Genomic DNA, 17,064 nt, shown 5'->3' on the forward strand with positions numbered 1-17,064 from the left:
AATTACTGGCATGAAATAAAAGTAAAATACTGCACTTTAACCACAATCACTTTGGGAGTTGGTAGAAATGTACTTTGGCAGGCATATCCAGACTTGGTAGGCTTCGCACATTGGTGCTCACTAACTGCTCAGCTTCCCCTGCAGTTTCTCTAAGGACCCTAACTGGGGCTCACTTGCAACCCCTGAGCCTCTCATCTACCTGTCTCCTCAGAACTATTCTGGAGAGCATCTGATTCTTTTTCCTCCACCTGCTCCTAAGGCCTTCCTCTCTTCTCTTAACCCCCGCCCCTACTTGTCTCTGCTATCACTGCCATTTGAGCAATGATGTCTGGCACGAAACTCACCCAGCTGAGCATCCCTCCCAGCTTGCATCCCAGATGTTGCCCTCCACTGACTACATGATAGCTATCCAGGAAAAGGAATGAGTCTGTCTACAAACATCATTTCCCTGCTTTGTGTTTATATCCCCATACAAGGCAAAAAAAAAAAAAAAAAAAAAAAAGCTGATCGTGCCTGATTTATAACTTAAAATATTCAATGAGTTTAGATAAAATATATACTGACCCAAATGTCTTTAATAGCTACTTTTTTATTAGTTCTTAAAAATCATAAAAATATAAAAATTGTAAACATTTTACTAAACATTTCAGTAGAAACCCTGTTACCCAACTTTTTATTTAGTGGGTTCAGAAAGAACAAAGTGACACTACATTCCCTTTGGCAGACCCAAGATCATGTTCCTAGCCCTAAACAAATTTCTACTATCAGATGTCTTTGCATGCCTAGCATGTTTCATGACAACTACTGCTGCCACTCATGAACACACCCTGGGACAAAGCAGCAGAGAAAATGTGACCTTTCCCCATTGCTCCATACCTGACGGAGCCTCATGACCACACAAACACATGGAAGCAGCTCCTATGTCAAAGGCTGCACTGCTGTGCAAAGTGAGAGCACAAGATCAGGTGAGGGGCCGGGGAACCTGCTGCGAGGCAGAACTGGAGAGGAAAGGAGAGTTGATGAGGCCAATGTCTACCACACCCCTAGTACCTCCACTCCCTTCATCTTGACAGTGCTGAGAGCCAGAGAATGAACTGAGCCTAGATTCAAAAGGAGGAACCTATTATCCAGTAATTCCAGTCACTTATTGCTCCTTCAGCAAGGTTTCCCTGCATGTTTTTAAAAGACTGAAATTAACAAGATGTTATATTTAACTTTAATCAAGCAAAAGAAACACTGCTTGTGTATTTTGCTACAGACACTTAAGATTACTGAAATCTATCAGCTCTGAGGAATCCCATTTACCAGTTATGACAGATGAGTAACTAAAACAAGAATGGCTGACCCGGTAAGAAACAATATCAACTAACTATAATATTTGCACAATTACTTATATTACCTGAATAGTCTCCATAGTGACAAGCCAGAAAAAGTGAAATAATAAACATTTCCCACAGCACCATAAGGTTTTAAAAATACTATTTCAGTACTGTATGATCTTGATTTTGGTCCATCATTCCTTTTAGGCATAACCTCTTCTCTTATTAGTGAAAAAAGAATTCTTACATGAAAAGAGGCCATGTAGGCACAATTATAGCATGAAAATGATGTATCTTGCTGAAGAACTTGTATGGTATACTTATAAGCTTCCTGCTTCGGCTACACCCATTGAGTACTAGTGGATTCAAAGGCTAGGAAAGAGTTTTGCCATTTATATACCATAGTCACAAATTTTAATTTGCCAAAGAGACTTCATTAGTAACCAACATATCTGTCATACCAAAAAGTACTTTATATTGGTATGCTTTTATATTGTGCTTTTATGAGTTCTGTTTCTACTTACTAACATTTTGTAAATGGCTCTGGATTTTTAAATAAGAATATAGTTGATCCATTTTTAATTTTAAAATAAAACAGAAATGCAAATGGAAAACAGACAAAAGTTATAGCCAAATTATCTGGGATTAAATGTAAGAAGTTATCTACAGTAAGAGACCTACCACAGATTGAATCTGTCCAATATCCAGCATGCTCATGGATTTCCTACAACTGTTAGTGTGTATGATGCCAAATAGGTTCAACACTGACCCACACAAAACAAGATTAAAGTACTAATTGACCAGCCATCAAACACACTGCATTCCAAAGTCGAATTTGAATTAGGTTTAGGATTATCAGTTTCATGTCCTTCCTCTACTAATGCTAAGAATTGTCTTGGCTTTACTACAAATTGTTAGTGCTAGAGTAAACTTGCTATAAAATTATGTATAACAAAATAAATATTTTCAGTACCTCCACACTAAATGATATATAAATCACTAGCATTTTATAACATAAGCTTAGGTCACTGTTTTAGAACCCAAACAAACTGTACAATCCTGAGTAAAAGGTTAGGGATTACTTTCTTGAGGATCTTTCTTGACTGACTAGGAATAAAAAACAAAACCAAACTACATAAACCACAAATTGTAATAATCCCTATTTGCATTAAAAGCCAGGCACTGGTGGCTCACGCCTGTTATCCTAGCTCTCAGGCAGCTGACATCTGTATGATCACGGTTCGAAGCCAGCCTGGACAGGAAAGTCTGTGAGACTCTTATCTCCAATTAACCACCAAAAAGCCAGAAGTGGAGCTGTGGCTCAAGTAGTAAAGCATCAGCCTTGAGCAAAAAAGCTAAGGGCCAGTACCCAGGCCCTGAGTTCAAGCCCCAGTACTGGCACAGAAAAAGAAGGGTTTGAAAAAAGTACCATGAGTTCTTTTCACTTTGGTAAATGAGTTTAGCTATGTAAACCATTTATCTTGATAGAGTAAGCTGAAGCAGAGCTTCTGCTAGGATCCCTCCATCACCTTTTGACACTGACATGATAAATAGTCCGGAAGAGCAGGGCAGGAGGATCTGAACCACAGGGCTAACACATCAGCATGAACTCGGCAATGCAGTAAGCAGGGGACTGATGGGAGCAACTGACAGGCCAACAGCCCTTCACTGCCTACAATAAAACAAGAATGAAAACCTACTTAATACATAGACTTCAACACACATTTCTCCAAGAACATTATATACAAATGGGCAGCAAGCACATAAAGAAATACTCAGTATCATTAATCACTAGGGAAATGTAAATCAAACTTACAATGAAAAACAACCCATTCAGATGGCTACCACAAGGAAAACTGAAAACAAAAGTTTTGGTGATGATGTGGAGAAGCTGGAAGCTTTATGTGTTGTTCATAAGAAGTCAAAATGGTATAGCTGCTAGGAAAATCATATGGTGATTTACCAAAAAATTGAATTTGCAATCAACCTATGATATAACCAAAAGAACTGAAAGCAGGAACAGAAACATATTTCTATAACCATATTCACAGCAGCATTGTTCACTTTAGTCAAAAAGTGGAAGTAATCCAATTGACAGACAAATGGATCGTCAAAATGTAGTAATTCATACAATGGAACAGTATTTGGCCTGAAAAATGAAAGATATTTTCCATATGCTACTAGGTAGATCAACTATGAAACACTAGGCTGAGAAAACCCAAACATGAAAAGACAAATGTTATAGGATTCCACCTATGTAAGTTACCTAATGTGGTCTAATTCATGTATACAAAAAGCATAAACCATGGTTGCCAGGGACTGAGAAGGGGGAAAAAGTATAAGTGTTCAATAGGTACAGAGTTTCAAATGAAATGTTAAGAAAGTTCTGGAAATGGAGCATTGGTGGCTCATGCTTGTAATCCTAATTATTCAGGAAGCTCAAATTTGAGAATCATGGTTTAAAGCCAGCATGGGCAGGAAAGTCTTTCATATCTCCAATTAACCACCAAAAAGCAGGAAGTGAAGGTAGGACTCAAGTGGCAGAGCAGCAGCCTTGAGCAAAAAAAGCTAAGAGAGAGTACCACGCCCTGAGTTCAAGTCCCAGTACTATGACTACCAAAAAAAAAAAAAAAAAGTTCTGGAAATGAATGGTGGTGATGGCTGTACAATAATGTGAATGTTACTTAAACATGGTTAAAGTGGTAACCTTTATTTTTTTCCTATAAAAATCTTTGGTACGAAAAACACACTTATTTGAAAGATACTCATATTAAGTATTCTAGCTGTAAGAGATCTGACACTTGCAAGACTTGATTTGTGTTCTGATGGTGACAAGACTGCTATAAGCACAGGACTGTCTTCATAACTATACCAACCTATAACGTCAATAACATGAAGTCGCAGTTTCTGCTGCAGCACATTGAGGGCAGAAGGCAGAACAGCTGGAGATGTTGCTGTTTTTATATTTTGCTTCACATCATTTGCAAAGGAGAGCCAGAGTTTTCCAAAGTCTTCAGTTGAGATTTTTAAAGGTCTGAAAATAATTTAAAAATTAGGCTTATGTATAAAAATACAATAATGTTAAGCAAGCAAATATATTTCAAAGGACTCATGGAAATAAAATGTAATCACTGGGTCTCACAAAATTTATATAGTGTTTCATCCACCAACATTCCTGAATACTGGAAGTAAAAGATACTGAATTGCAAATATTTTTTCCATACATTACCTGGTTTTATCTCAGGGAATTAAGTCATTTTAATAAGGCTATAAGTAATTTCATGAATCATTTTTTTGTTGTTGTTGTTGGTTGTGGGGCTTGAACTCTGGGCTTAAGAACTGTCCCTGCGCTCTTCAGCTCAAGGTGAGCACTTTACCACTTGAGCCACAGGGCCATTTCCCGTTTTCTAATGGTTTATTGGACATAAGAGTCTCATGGACTTTCCTGCCAGGGTTAGCTTTAAACTGTGATCCTCAGATCTCATCCTCCTGAGTAGCTAGTATTACAGGCATGAGCCACTGATGCCCAGCTCAAGGAATATTCTTTTATGTATACTTTGAACTTGGGAGTAATAAGATACCAAAGACATAAAAAAGAGAATGAATACAAAGACCCTGCACTTTTAATTAGGCTAAGGGAAAAAATTTTAACAAATACACTTTAAAAACAGTTATGAAAACTGGGTGTGATTGTACACACCTGTAATCCCAGCTGGTGAAAGTCTGAGGCATGAGAATCATTAGTTCCCGGTCAGTCTGAGTTACATAGTGAAACTTTGCCTCAAAAGAAAACTAAACAAAAATCATCAAGTTACAGGCCCATGGATCAAATAGTTAGCATCGAGATTATTGGCAACTTTCATATTTTACATTTTTATTTAGCATTTGAATTGTTATGATAAGTATGGAATGATTCAACATTCAAGACAAAAGATATTTTTAGAGAGGATTTTATAAAGAGAGGATTTATGTATAAAAGAACTGTGTGATACAATTTGCCATTCTTAACCATTGCCAGTATTCATCATGGGGCATACCTTAACAGTCAGAGAGTATAAGATTTTTTTTTTTTTTGGGTCCGGTCGTAGGGCTTGAACCCTGGGTCTGGGCGCTGTCCCTTAGCTCTTCAGCTCAAGGCTAACGCTCTACCACTTGAGCCACAGCGCCACTTCCAGCTTTTTTCTTTTTGCTTATGTGGTGCTGAGGAATCGAATCCAGGGCCTCAGGTATGCAAGGCAAGCGCTCTACCACTGAGCCACCTTCCCAGCCCCGAGTATAAGATTTTTTAAGGCTGGATTTTATCTTACAGCATGGACTAAATATTCCTTGACGACTGATAAGACTTGTTTTTACTAGAAGACTTCAAAGAATGGACAATACATTTTTAGAACTGAGTGAATAAAGAACTAGAAAAATAAGCCGGGCGCCAGTGGCTCATGCTTGTAATCCTAGCTACTCAGAAAACTGAGATCTGCATTTCACAGTCCAAAGCCAGCTGGGGCAGGAAAATCCCCATGAGACTCTTACCTCCAATAAACTACTCAAAAAAGCTGGAAGTGGCTCTATGACTCAAGTGTTAGAGCACTTTAGCCTTGAGTACAAACAGCTCAGGGACAGCACCCAGGCCCTGAGTGTAAGCCCCAGGACCAGCAAAAAAAGAAAAAGAAAGAAATTGTTCCCAACTTTCTTGTAATACATACAATGCCTAATATGATGCTAAATGTTCATTGTACATTTGAAGTTTGATATCTTATTGTATAACTGTATAGTCAATGAAAGTTGAGTACTTTTCTTATAGATCTCTAAAGCTTAACTAGCAAGACTATATGAAAAAAAATCAAACAAAATCAAATGAGGGAAAATTTTAAAGCTTAAAGAGGGCTGGGAAGGTGGCTCAGTGGTAGAGTGCTTGCCTTGCATGACTGGGGCCCTGGGTTCAATTCCTCAGCACCACATAAGCAAAAAGAAAAAAGCCGGAAGTGGTGCGGTGGCTCAAGTGGTAGAGCGCTAGCCTTGAGCTGAAGAGCTGAGGGACAGCGCCCTGGCCCAGAGTTCAGGCCCCACAACTGACAAAAAAAAAAGCTTAAAGAGTCACATAAAATCTCTGAAGTTATTTGAGTTTAAATATTACTTTCTTTCAAAAATGTCTACAGGTGCTGTGCACCAGTAGCTATAAAATCTCTGAAGTTATTTGAGTTTAAATATTACTTTCTTTCAAAAATGTCTACAGGTGCTGTGCACCAGTAGCTCAAGCCTGTAATCCTAGTTATTGAGGAAGCTGAAATCTGAGGATTGTGGTTCAAAGCTAGCCCAGGCAGGAAAGTCTGGGAGACTCCTATCTCCAATTAACCACCAGAAAACTGGAAGTGGTGCTGTGGCTCAAGTGGTAGAGCGCTTGCCGTGAGCTGAAGAGCTCAGGGACAATGCCCAGGGCTGGAGTTCAAGCCCCATGACTGACAAAAAAAAAAAAAAAAAGTTTTTACAGGTCACCAACAAGTGCCACCTCAAGCAGGTCACAGAATTTGTTGGCATCCCAACTGTTTTTCCCTTCATCTCACCAATCATAATTGCATACATGCTCTTGTAACTGTTCTATGTCTCCTCCTAGATTAGAAGCTGTATGAAGGGGGAGACTGTGTCTAACTTTAATTGTTATACTCTATCACCTTGCATAGTGCTGGTCTAGAAAGAAGGCCTAATAAATATTGTTGAAAGAATGAGTAATTTAACATTCCAGAAAATATTTACCTAATAAAATCTAATAATGATAAGTTGATGGAAAAGTCGAGCTGAACAGGATGTACATCCACCATCTGATAAGTTAGGAAACCGGATAGATTCCCTTCTGTAAAAGGTTGCTCCACCTGCACACGATGTTGGAAGCTCGTGGTGCTTTCTGCATCCACCACTGACAAACAGCATCCGGACTGCTCTGTGATCTATAAACAGAGTGATAAAATGTTAAGTAAGGACCAATACTCTATTCTATGAATACCAATTTTCTACTTAATTGAAGTGGCATAAAAACTACAAACATGGTAAGTTCATAAACTACATTACGAAAATGACCGAAAAACAAAAATTAGCATGTACAAAGCCCTGGGTTTGATCCACTACCACCATTTTTTAAATTGTTTTAAAGATGATTAACTTATAATCTGACACTTGTTTTTTTTGTTTTTGTTTTTGTGAGTCCTGGAACTTGAACTCTGGGTCTGGAGCTGTCCTTGAGCTTCTTTTGCTCAAGGCTAGTGCTTAAACCACAGCATCATTTCTGGCTTTTTCTGAATAGTTTATTTAAGTTAAGAATCTCATAGACTTTTCTGCTCAGGCTGGCTTTGAACTGTGACCCTTAGATCTCAGCCTCCTGAGTAGCTAGGATACAGATGTGAGCCACTGGTATATGGCTACTAGATTTTTTATTTTTAATTTGTGATACTTTGGAGCTAAAGAAGAAACAGAACTGATATCTGAGTACTCAGTATAAAAAAGTAAAGTACAGCTGGGCACCGGTGGCTCATGCCTGTAATCCTAGCTACTCAGGAGGCTGAGATCTGAGGATCACAATTCAAAGCTAACCTGGGCAGTTTCCATGAGACTCTTATCTCCAATAAACCAGCAGGAAACTGGAAGTGGCGCTGTGGCTCAAATGGTAGAGTGCTAGCCTTGAGCTGAAGAGCTCAGGGGCAGCGCCCAGGCCCAGAGTTCAAGCCTTATGACTGACAAAAAAACAAACAAACCAAGAAACAACAAGAAAAGTGAGAAGCAAGAGCAGGTACACTGAGTAAGCACTGTCCATTGAAGGTAGAAATGAGAAATCATTGTCTTACCTTGAAATTTTCTGCAGGAAAAACTTCTAAGTGAGCACTTTTCAACTCCAAATCAGTCTTATTTGCCACTAACCACACCATCAATAAACAATCATCTTCCCAAATTTTGTAAGAAGACACTGATATGGTTTCATTATTACAGACCTCCGTAAGACTTGAATGCATGCACTCAGTAGTTTCTTCCAACGAAGAAACCACAGAGAGTTGCTTGACAACTGAGGCTGTCATAGATGGAGGTGGGTGCAAAATTTCCATGTTGTTATCAGCAAACAAAGAAGGTGCAGACAGGCTGCAATTTGAGAGTTTTTCAACCAAAGGCAGCTCTGTGAGAGATTTAGAATCCAAAAGTTCTGAACTGAGAGAAAATTTCTTTAGTCCCTTGTCGCCTCTATCATGTAACGTATTCAAATCATCATCATCAGCACAGACCACATTTGACAAAGTACTGAGGGAAGAATGGGCTGTTTCTCCACTTCTGGCTTCCTTGACTTTTGATTTCCTTCGGAACTTATGAGACACAGGGTCTGCTTTTCCCAGCTGAAAATGGAACATAAGATTCTAGCTATAAAGCATACATTAATCGAAATTCGACATCAATAAAATGTTAAATCATAAAATTCTTTTTTCAAATGTTTTATTATCTTTAAGTAGTTGTACAAGGGAGATGCCATTTAACATAGAAGTTTATGAATACAATACATCTTGGTCAGTGTAAACGGTAAAATTCTGACAGCTACATAATTTAAACTATTAGCTAAACTAGTTCTCAGGTCCAAGTCTCTGTCCTCCTGGGGAGTCAATACTACATGGCATCTTTAACATACTACTTCTCCATCAGAATTCTAGTTCCCCTTTCATACCTTCTGCATTCCCCATAAGCCCTAACACCTTGTAGTTCTCAGAGAACTCTCACTTCCCAATTCAGAAGACATTTAAGCAAGAACTACCATTCTCTTAACCAAAAGGAGAAAAACAAGGGAAAGGGGGGTAGGTGAAAAATTAATGCTGCTTTGTTTTTGTTGGTTTGCTGTAGTGATGTGTTGCTGCTTTGCCTTGGGCTTTTCTTTCACTCTATATATGTCTATTTTTTGTCTTGAAAGGAGACTGTAATCTGCTGCTAATCAGAAGCAGGCCAGAAGACAGTGAACTCACATCAAGTCTGAAGAAAATGGGACCCCAATGGTGGTCTAGATACGGGTAAGGCATATGACCTAGTTTAGCCTGTGACCAAGCATTGACAGAAAGATGATGAGAGAACTGTAAGTCTCACCAATCACAACTTTAGATTATTTTCAGATGCCCATCATAGCACCTGTCCTATATAGCTTTTCAATATCTTATTATGAAAATAATATACACTGCAAAAAAAATTGAAAGTCATAATCCTAACATCTAAAGATAATAATGACCAAAATGGCAGGGTTTGTCTAACAAGCATAAGGCCTTGGGTTCAAACTCCCAATACTGCTCCCAAACAGCAACAACAACAAAAAAGACATAAATAAAACTTTACAGTCCACAGTCTTGTTTTGTTTTTGCAGTGCTGGGGATTTTCCCCAAGCACTCATGGATTCTACAAAAGCACTCTATCACTAAGCTATACCCTCAACTATACTCTGTGGTTTTTGTTCAATATATTGTATTTTTCATTTTACAAAGCAATACTAACCACTTTTAGTGGCTAAATGCCTGACAAAATATAATATATGAAATTATTGTCTTACAGTTGTACATCTAAACTGACTAATTTCACTATTAAAAATGCCATTCTGAGATTCACTTTTTTACAGATCTATCAATAAGCTTGTTGATTTTTACTAACAATACTTCAATCAAGGTCCCTTCCCTTAGCGCTTACTTCCCATTATCCCAGCCATCCACAAGGGTGGGAGCGCCTCTCTGATCATACTTTATTTGGCCTGACCTCTGCTTCAACTGGTTGGACAAGAGAGCACACCTGACTCAGACTGACCAGATTTTCCCCCCTCAGGATATAAGGTGTATGTCAATGGCAGCTCTAGAGCTAGAAAGGATGGCAAATGAAAGTTTGGAGAGCCATTTCCTACCATGAGTACATGAAAGCCAGGAGGTTTTCAAGAGTGAGGTTTCTGTAAAAACAGGAGATGGATTCATAAGGAAAAAAAAAAAAACAGCTTACCAGATGAATTGTATTTTCTGATCCTAACCCAACAAATAACGATGATGCCAACATCTGCTTTTCTTTCTCCTCTTTAGACTGGGTGAGGACTTGAGACTGATCGTTTCTTGTTATAGCTAGATCTCTATTCTCCAGTATTGCTGTCTCTGGAGGAACAGGGGGAGCTTCTGCTTCATCGCCCCCTTTGCTCTCCTTCTTTGGAAGATATCCCTCTTTTCCCCACAACTTCTTTACACCTTCCAGCTTCAGGCTATTTGTCCTAAAGAGATCAATGTGGAAAGGAAGCCAATCTAAATAACCAACAAATATTTACTTTGCTTGAGTACCTTTTCAAAACACTTTATTGCCCATGAGTTTGAACTGTGATCTTCTGATATCAGCCCATGACTTTTACTCACTAACTTTTGTTAATTTGAGTTTTTTCTTTTTTTAAAAAAGGCAGGTGTGACTTTTGGCTTTTTTTCTTTTTTAATTTTAACTCTTTCCATATTCAATGTATTTTGTTTTAATGCCTTCCTTCAAACTCAGTTTGGTGGAATGAATTTTAACTAAAACACCAGTTGTCATTTGAGTCAATTTGTGTGTGTTTTGTCTTTGGCCCCTTTACAAAAGTAAGAACAGGGGCTGGGAAGATGGCTCAGTGATAGAGCGCTTGCCTTGCATGCCTGAGGCCCTGGGTTCGATTCCTCAGCACCACATAAGCAAAATGAAAAAAGCCGTAAGTGGCACTGTGGCTCAAGTGGTAGAGTGCTAGCCTTGAGCTGAAGAGCTGAGGGACAGCCCCCAGGCCCAGAGTTCAGGCCCCATAACCAGACCCCCCCCAAAAAAAAAACAAAACAAAAAATAAAAGTGAGAATAGCTTTTACAAGTTAATACAACTTATATATCTCAATATTAGCAGGAAATCTCATTCATCGGGGATAAAGTCAATAGTGACCAAGAAAGGGGGATAAAAAGGAACTTTTTGGAAGCCAGGAAAAGGGTTGTAGATGTTAAAAAAAAAAAAAAAACTAAACAAAAACTAAACAGTTATTCTATTATTTACAGAATAAAATTAGCCCAATGACACATTCTAAAAAAAAAAAAAAAAAAAAAAGGCAGGTGTGAAGCTAGGGGCTGATGGCTCACGCCTGTAATCCTAGCTACTCAGGAGGCTGATATCTGAGGATCACTGTTCAATCTCATGGGCAAAAACAAACAAACAAACAAACTTTAAATTGTATTTTATATATCCACAGTAAACCCACGTCTTCAGATTTTATTTTCATTACAGCCAACTTTCCAACCCTCTAGCCAAAGAATTAAAGGCAGTAGAACTTTTTTTTTTTTGTCGGTCGTGGGGCTTGAACTCTGGGCCTGGGCACTGTCCTTCAGCTCAAGGAGAGCCCTCTACCGCTATAGCGCCACTTCTGGTTTTCTGGTGGTTTACTGGAGATAGGAGTCTCACGGTCTTTCCTGCCCAGGCTGGCTTTGAACCTCGATACTCAGATCTCAGCCTCCTAAGTAGCTAGGATTACAGGCATGAGCCACCAGGCCCGGCTCAGCAGTAGAACACTTAAACTTTAGAATTCCTAGATCATTTAATTTTCACTTCATTTCTTGAATAAGTTGTATGAAAATAGAACTATCATAAATCAGTTTCTTTCCTTTACTGACTTAAAAAAACAACAACAACCCTGTATTTGATTCTGACAGGCCAAAGATCAAAAATAATTCATTATTGTAAAGGGATTAAACATAAATTCACAAACATAAATTCATGACATAAAATCTCACTGAAAGCAAAAACATTATTCAAATATCTTCCTATGTATACTTTTTTAAAGTTATTTTTGGCCAGTCATAGGGCTTTAACTCAGGGCTTGGGCACTGTCCCTGAGCTTCTTTTGCTCAAGGCTAGCACTCTACCACTGGAGCCACAGCATCACTTCCAGCTTTTTCTGTTTATGTGGTACTAAGGAGTCAAACCCAGGGCTTCATGCATGCTAGGCAAGCACTCTACCACTAAGCCACATTCCTAGCCCCTTACATTTATTTTTAATTCAAAGTATTTTCTTAATTCTTATACTTGTATGAATCATAAATGTACTTTTGTTAATTTGAGCTTTTTCTTTTTAAAAAGGCAGGTGTGAAGCTGGGTGCTGGTAGCTCATGCCTATAATCCTAGTTACTCAGGAAGAGCTAAAGATCACACTTCAAAGCCAGCCTGGGTAGGAAAGTATATGAGACTCCTATCTCTAATTAATCACCAAAAAGCTGCAAGTAGAGCTGTGGCTCCAGTGGTAGAGCACTAGCCTGGAGCTGAAAAAGCTCAGCGCAGGAGTAGGAGGAAAAAATAAAGGCCGGTGTGGTGGACATGAGGCTGTTTCATCCAGATTCATCTTTAACAAAGGACTGTTGCCCAGCCACTAGAAATGCTGTCAGCTCTTAGCCAGTTTAGAGACTATCTTGGCTGCAGGGAATATTTCACTGAAGCTTAAGCCTCTCCCAGGGCAGCCCAATGGTGGACAGAAGTGTAACATTCTGGGGGGAAGGAGAAGGACTGGGATGGGGGGGGGGGAGGCTAGGAAGGGATGTGAAGGGTAAACAAAGGAGGAGGCTGCAATGCTTGGTAAGAAATGTACGCATTATCCTGCCCATGTAATTGTAACTCCTCTGTACAGTATGTTCACAAATAAAATAAAATTAAATTTAAAAAAAATATATATATATAGAGAGAGAGAAAAAAAAAAAAGAAGTGTAACATTCTGGCTTCTCATCCTGGGTCAACTCAAAGCAACTAAGAAGGGTCATTCTAGCCCAAGAGCTCCCTATGGGGTCAGTAAAGGTTGCCATAGACACTGCATTCTTCCTCTTTTTTCCAAACCTGCTTTTCCACCTTCCTTTCTTAGGTGTGGACCTCAAGGGCATTCTTTAATATTCTGCACCCTAAATGCCACTGCAGAAAATACTTCCCAGGTGCCAGGCACTGGTGGTTCATGCCTGTAATCTTAGCTACTCAGGAGGCTGAGATCTGAGGATTCTTGTTTAGAGCCAGTCAAGGTAGAAGAGTTAGTGATATTCTTATCTCCAATAAACCAGCAAAAAGGTGAAAGTGGAGGTATAGCTCAGGTGGTAGAATACCAGCCTTGAGCAAAAAAGCCAAGCAAGAGCATGAGGCCCTAAGTTCAAACCTAATACAAGCACAAAGAAATAAAGATGTTCTGGGCTGGGAAGGTGGCTCAGTGGTAGAGTGCTTGCCTTGCATGCATGAGGCCCTGGGTTCGATTCCTTAGCACCACATAAGCAAACAGAAAAAAGCCGGAAGTGGCACTGTGGCTCAAGTGGTAAAGCGCTAGCCTTGAGCTGAAGAGCTGAGGGACAGCGCCCAGGCCCAGAGTTCAGGCCCCATAACTGGACCCCCCCCCAAAAAAATAAATAAAGATGTTCTCAATTATTTCCTCTACACTTACATCTATTATCAACATAAATTTTCTGTCATGCATTACCTGCAGTCAGTCTATATGTAAGAAAATACATAGGAGCAACATCAGGCCATTCATACACAAAATATGCTTATTAAAGATATGAAACATAGTCTAAAAGAATCTTTTTTTTTTTTTTTTTTGCTCAGTCATGGGCCTGAACTCTGGGCCTGGGTGCTGTCTCTCAGCTCTTCAGCTCAAGGCTAGCACTCGACCACTTGAGCCACAGTGCCATTTCTGGCTTTTTCTGCTTATGTGGTGCTGAAGAATTGAACCCAAATTTTTTTAAAACATGAGTCATCTTGCCTGGATTTTGACACTATTATGTAAACTTGTTTGTTTGCTTGCTTGTTTGTTTTGGCAGTATTGGAGTTTGAACTCAAGACCTCATGCTTGCTAATTGGCTCAAGTCACCCTTTCCTACTGTAGTTATTTTAAATAAGGTTTTGCATATTGACCAAAATAGTTCAGGATGATCACACTTTTTCTTTGCTAAATCAAGTTTTTGGATGAAAATGATAGTATTATTAACAGTGGTAGTAACCAGTTTTCCATCACATAATGTGGACGGCATTGTGTTTATGCACGTCACACACATAATTTCCTCCTTCTAATTATGTCTCTAAAAGTAATCTAATTGTATTTCCAAAATCACAGTCTAATACTTTAAAGAATAAAACTCGGCTCTCTATTAGATATGTTAGCCTAACCTCCTCCACCTTAGAAACCACTGCACTATCTTTGGCACTGCTGTAAAGCATGGCTTTTGCTTGAAATCTGGTGACACAGGCTGTTCCCCAAAATTAGCTGACACAGGCCTTATCAGGTGATACAGGCAGCTACAACCATAAACCTTAGCTCCACCACAACAAAATCCCCTGCTCAAACGCACCTCACAATCTCCCCATCTCACTCAAACCAGACTGTGGAGTACCCCCAACCCCTAGTAAAATTCTCTGCCCCCAGCTCTCAGCTTAAGAGCAGCTGCTGCTTTCTGTCCTGATGGAGTCAGCTTGCCAGTCTTTCTGGCATTAAACTTTTCCTTCCCTTTTGGATGTATGTGGTGTGCTTTGTCCAGTCAAGAGATCTAACAAGGTATTTAAGAAAAGATGAAGCGGGGCTGGTAAGGTGGCTCAGTGGTAGAGCGCTTGCCTTGCATGCATGAGGCCCTGGGTTCGATTCCTCAGCACCACATAAGCAAAAAGAAAAAAAGCTGAAGTGGCGCTGTGGCTCAAGTGGTAGAGCGCTAGCCTTGAGCTGAAGAGCTGAGGGACAACGCCCAGGCCCAGAGTTCAGGCCCCATAACCGGACCCCCCCCAAAAAAAGAAAAAAAAAGATGAAGCAATTTTCAAAGTGGCTGAACAAAAGCTATGGATATATTTCCAGTCTAATATCCAGCTTCCTCTAATCAGAGCAGCCACTTTGTTGTATGTTCATTCATCTAATCGCTGTCAATCTTCCACTGAGCTCAGTATAAGAATTTATCAGACATAAATATTGTGAGGAATGTAGAATATGCTTATATACTTATATATGCTTTGATATGCTTCTTAAAAGTTTATGACAGGTGGCAATAACATACACACATTATTACAATGTGAAATTTATACACATCTTGTGCTGTTTTGGCAAGTAAGGCAAGCTCTTGAAGGATAAGGGCATGCTGGACATTACCAATACATTGAAAGCAATCTGAAATGAGAACCTGAACAAATGTCACAAATGTTTCTCTCCCTTTGAATGATTTGAAGACCCTTGAAACAGGAAACTTTCTGGAAAATTATCCTACAATAAACAAAGTTCTGATTATCCAAAGCTGAGACAGAAAGCAATAGAATGTTAAAAGACAATTATATACTCCAAAGTTCTCAATTTTAACAAGAAAGCAACTTACTCTTTCTGGCTAGTCTCAGCACTATTTCCAGATACATCTGAACCAAGAGAAATGCCAGCAGGAGACTGCCGTCCAGTGAAACCAGATGAAGAAAAGGAGAGTCCGTATGGTTCAAAATTGAGAACTAGAACATAACAGAGGTTCATATTTAAAACAAAGCCAAAAAGCAGATACTGTGAGGTTCTATTCACTACTAAAATAATTGAAACTGGAAGCCAGTGACAATTTTTCATGGTAAAGAGCTTTCAAGGTGACCTGATCAATCATTTGTAGTAATAACAGTAAAGCAGCTACTGGTGACTGAAGCTGTTATACATCAGGTGATCAGAAACAAGCTGTCCTTTATTTTTCTATTTTTACCTCTCAGAAACTAAAGAAGAATTCCATTAGAAAAGACAACTGACAAATCAGGACTTGCGAAAAGTTGCTGCTCTCATGCAAAAATATTTAATGAGCTCTAAATGAAGAGATGACCTTGTTTGCGTAACAAAAGTTCCTAGGCACATTCTTTTATCAAATGAACTGATGTAGACCTCAGTGTGAAATCTCCTTTACTGACAAGCAACAAGGTATACTCAGGCTCTAATTCTTTTGAATCTGTATAATTTAAATAAATTCAATCAGCCAAGGAAATTCATAGTTATGATGGCAAACAGATGCCATTCTCCCTTTCTTTCTAATCCAGCCCTTCATTCTTTTTTTTTCTGGTCGGTTATAGGACTTGAACTCTGGTGCTGTCCCTGCGCTTTCAGCTCAAGGCGAGTGCTCTACCACTTGAGCCACAGTGCCACTTCTGGTTTTCTAGTGGTTTATTGGAGATAAAGAGTCTCACGGTCTTTCCTGCCCAGGCTGGCTTTGAACCGTGATCCTCGGATCTCAGCCTCCTGAGTAGGTAGGATTGCAGGCGTGAGCCACCGGCACCCAGCAAGCCCTTCATTCTTTTTTTTTTTTTTTTTTTAAATCGGTCGTGGGGCTTGAACTCTGGGCCTGAACGCTGTCCCTCAGCTCTTCGGCTCAAGGCAAGCGCTCTACCACTTGAGCCACAGTGCCACTTCCAGTTTTCTGGTGGTTTATTGGAGATAAGAGTTTCATGGACTTTCCTGCCCCGGCTGGCTTTGAACCGTGATCCTCAGATCTCAGCCTCCTCAGTAGCTAGGATTACAGGCGTGTCAACCAGCGCTCGGCTAAGCCCTTCATTCTTAACTAGATACTTGGGTAGCCAGAAAAGAGACACTCTTAGACTCCTTTAGCCATGTGATTGAGTTCTGACCAGTAAAGTTATGTACATGTTTTGTATGGAACATCTGGAAGAAGTCCTCCCAGAAGGGAAAACAATCTCTTCTCCCCCTATCTCTTTCCTTCTGGCTAGCATGAAACTTGGTTGCTGGAGTGCAAGCAG

The 17,064-nt window shown here is 39.5% G+C and overlaps 1 protein-coding gene across 1 annotated transcript in view; it reads right to left on the bottom strand.

The window, feature by feature from the left end:
- Positions 1–569: 569 nt before the first annotated feature.
- LOC138804112 (AP-4 complex subunit epsilon-1) overlaps positions 570–17,064 on the bottom strand; it is a 45,080-nt gene continuing 28,585 nt past the window's right edge. Inside the window, exons 16-21 of the mRNA XM_069988373.1 lie at positions 15,666–15,789; positions 10,308–10,566; positions 8,150–8,686; positions 7,068–7,258; positions 4,196–4,353; positions 570–2,991 (exon numbers count right to left, since the gene is read on the bottom strand). Of these exons, the coding sequence (XP_069844474.1) occupies positions 2,831–2,991; positions 4,196–4,353; positions 7,068–7,258; positions 8,150–8,686; positions 10,308–10,566; positions 15,666–15,789 (1,430 nt within the window). The 3' untranslated portion in view covers positions 570–2,830. The remainder of the gene's footprint in view (positions 2,992–4,195; positions 4,354–7,067; positions 7,259–8,149; positions 8,687–10,307; positions 10,567–15,665; positions 15,790–17,064) is intronic.

Source organism: Dipodomys merriami, unplaced genomic scaffold, assembly GCF_024711535.1.
Source record: "Dipodomys merriami isolate MVZ:Mamm:240054 unplaced genomic scaffold, mDipMer1.0.p SCAF_357, whole genome shotgun sequence".
Lineage (NCBI taxonomy): Eukaryota > Metazoa > Chordata > Mammalia > Rodentia > Heteromyidae > Dipodomys > Dipodomys merriami.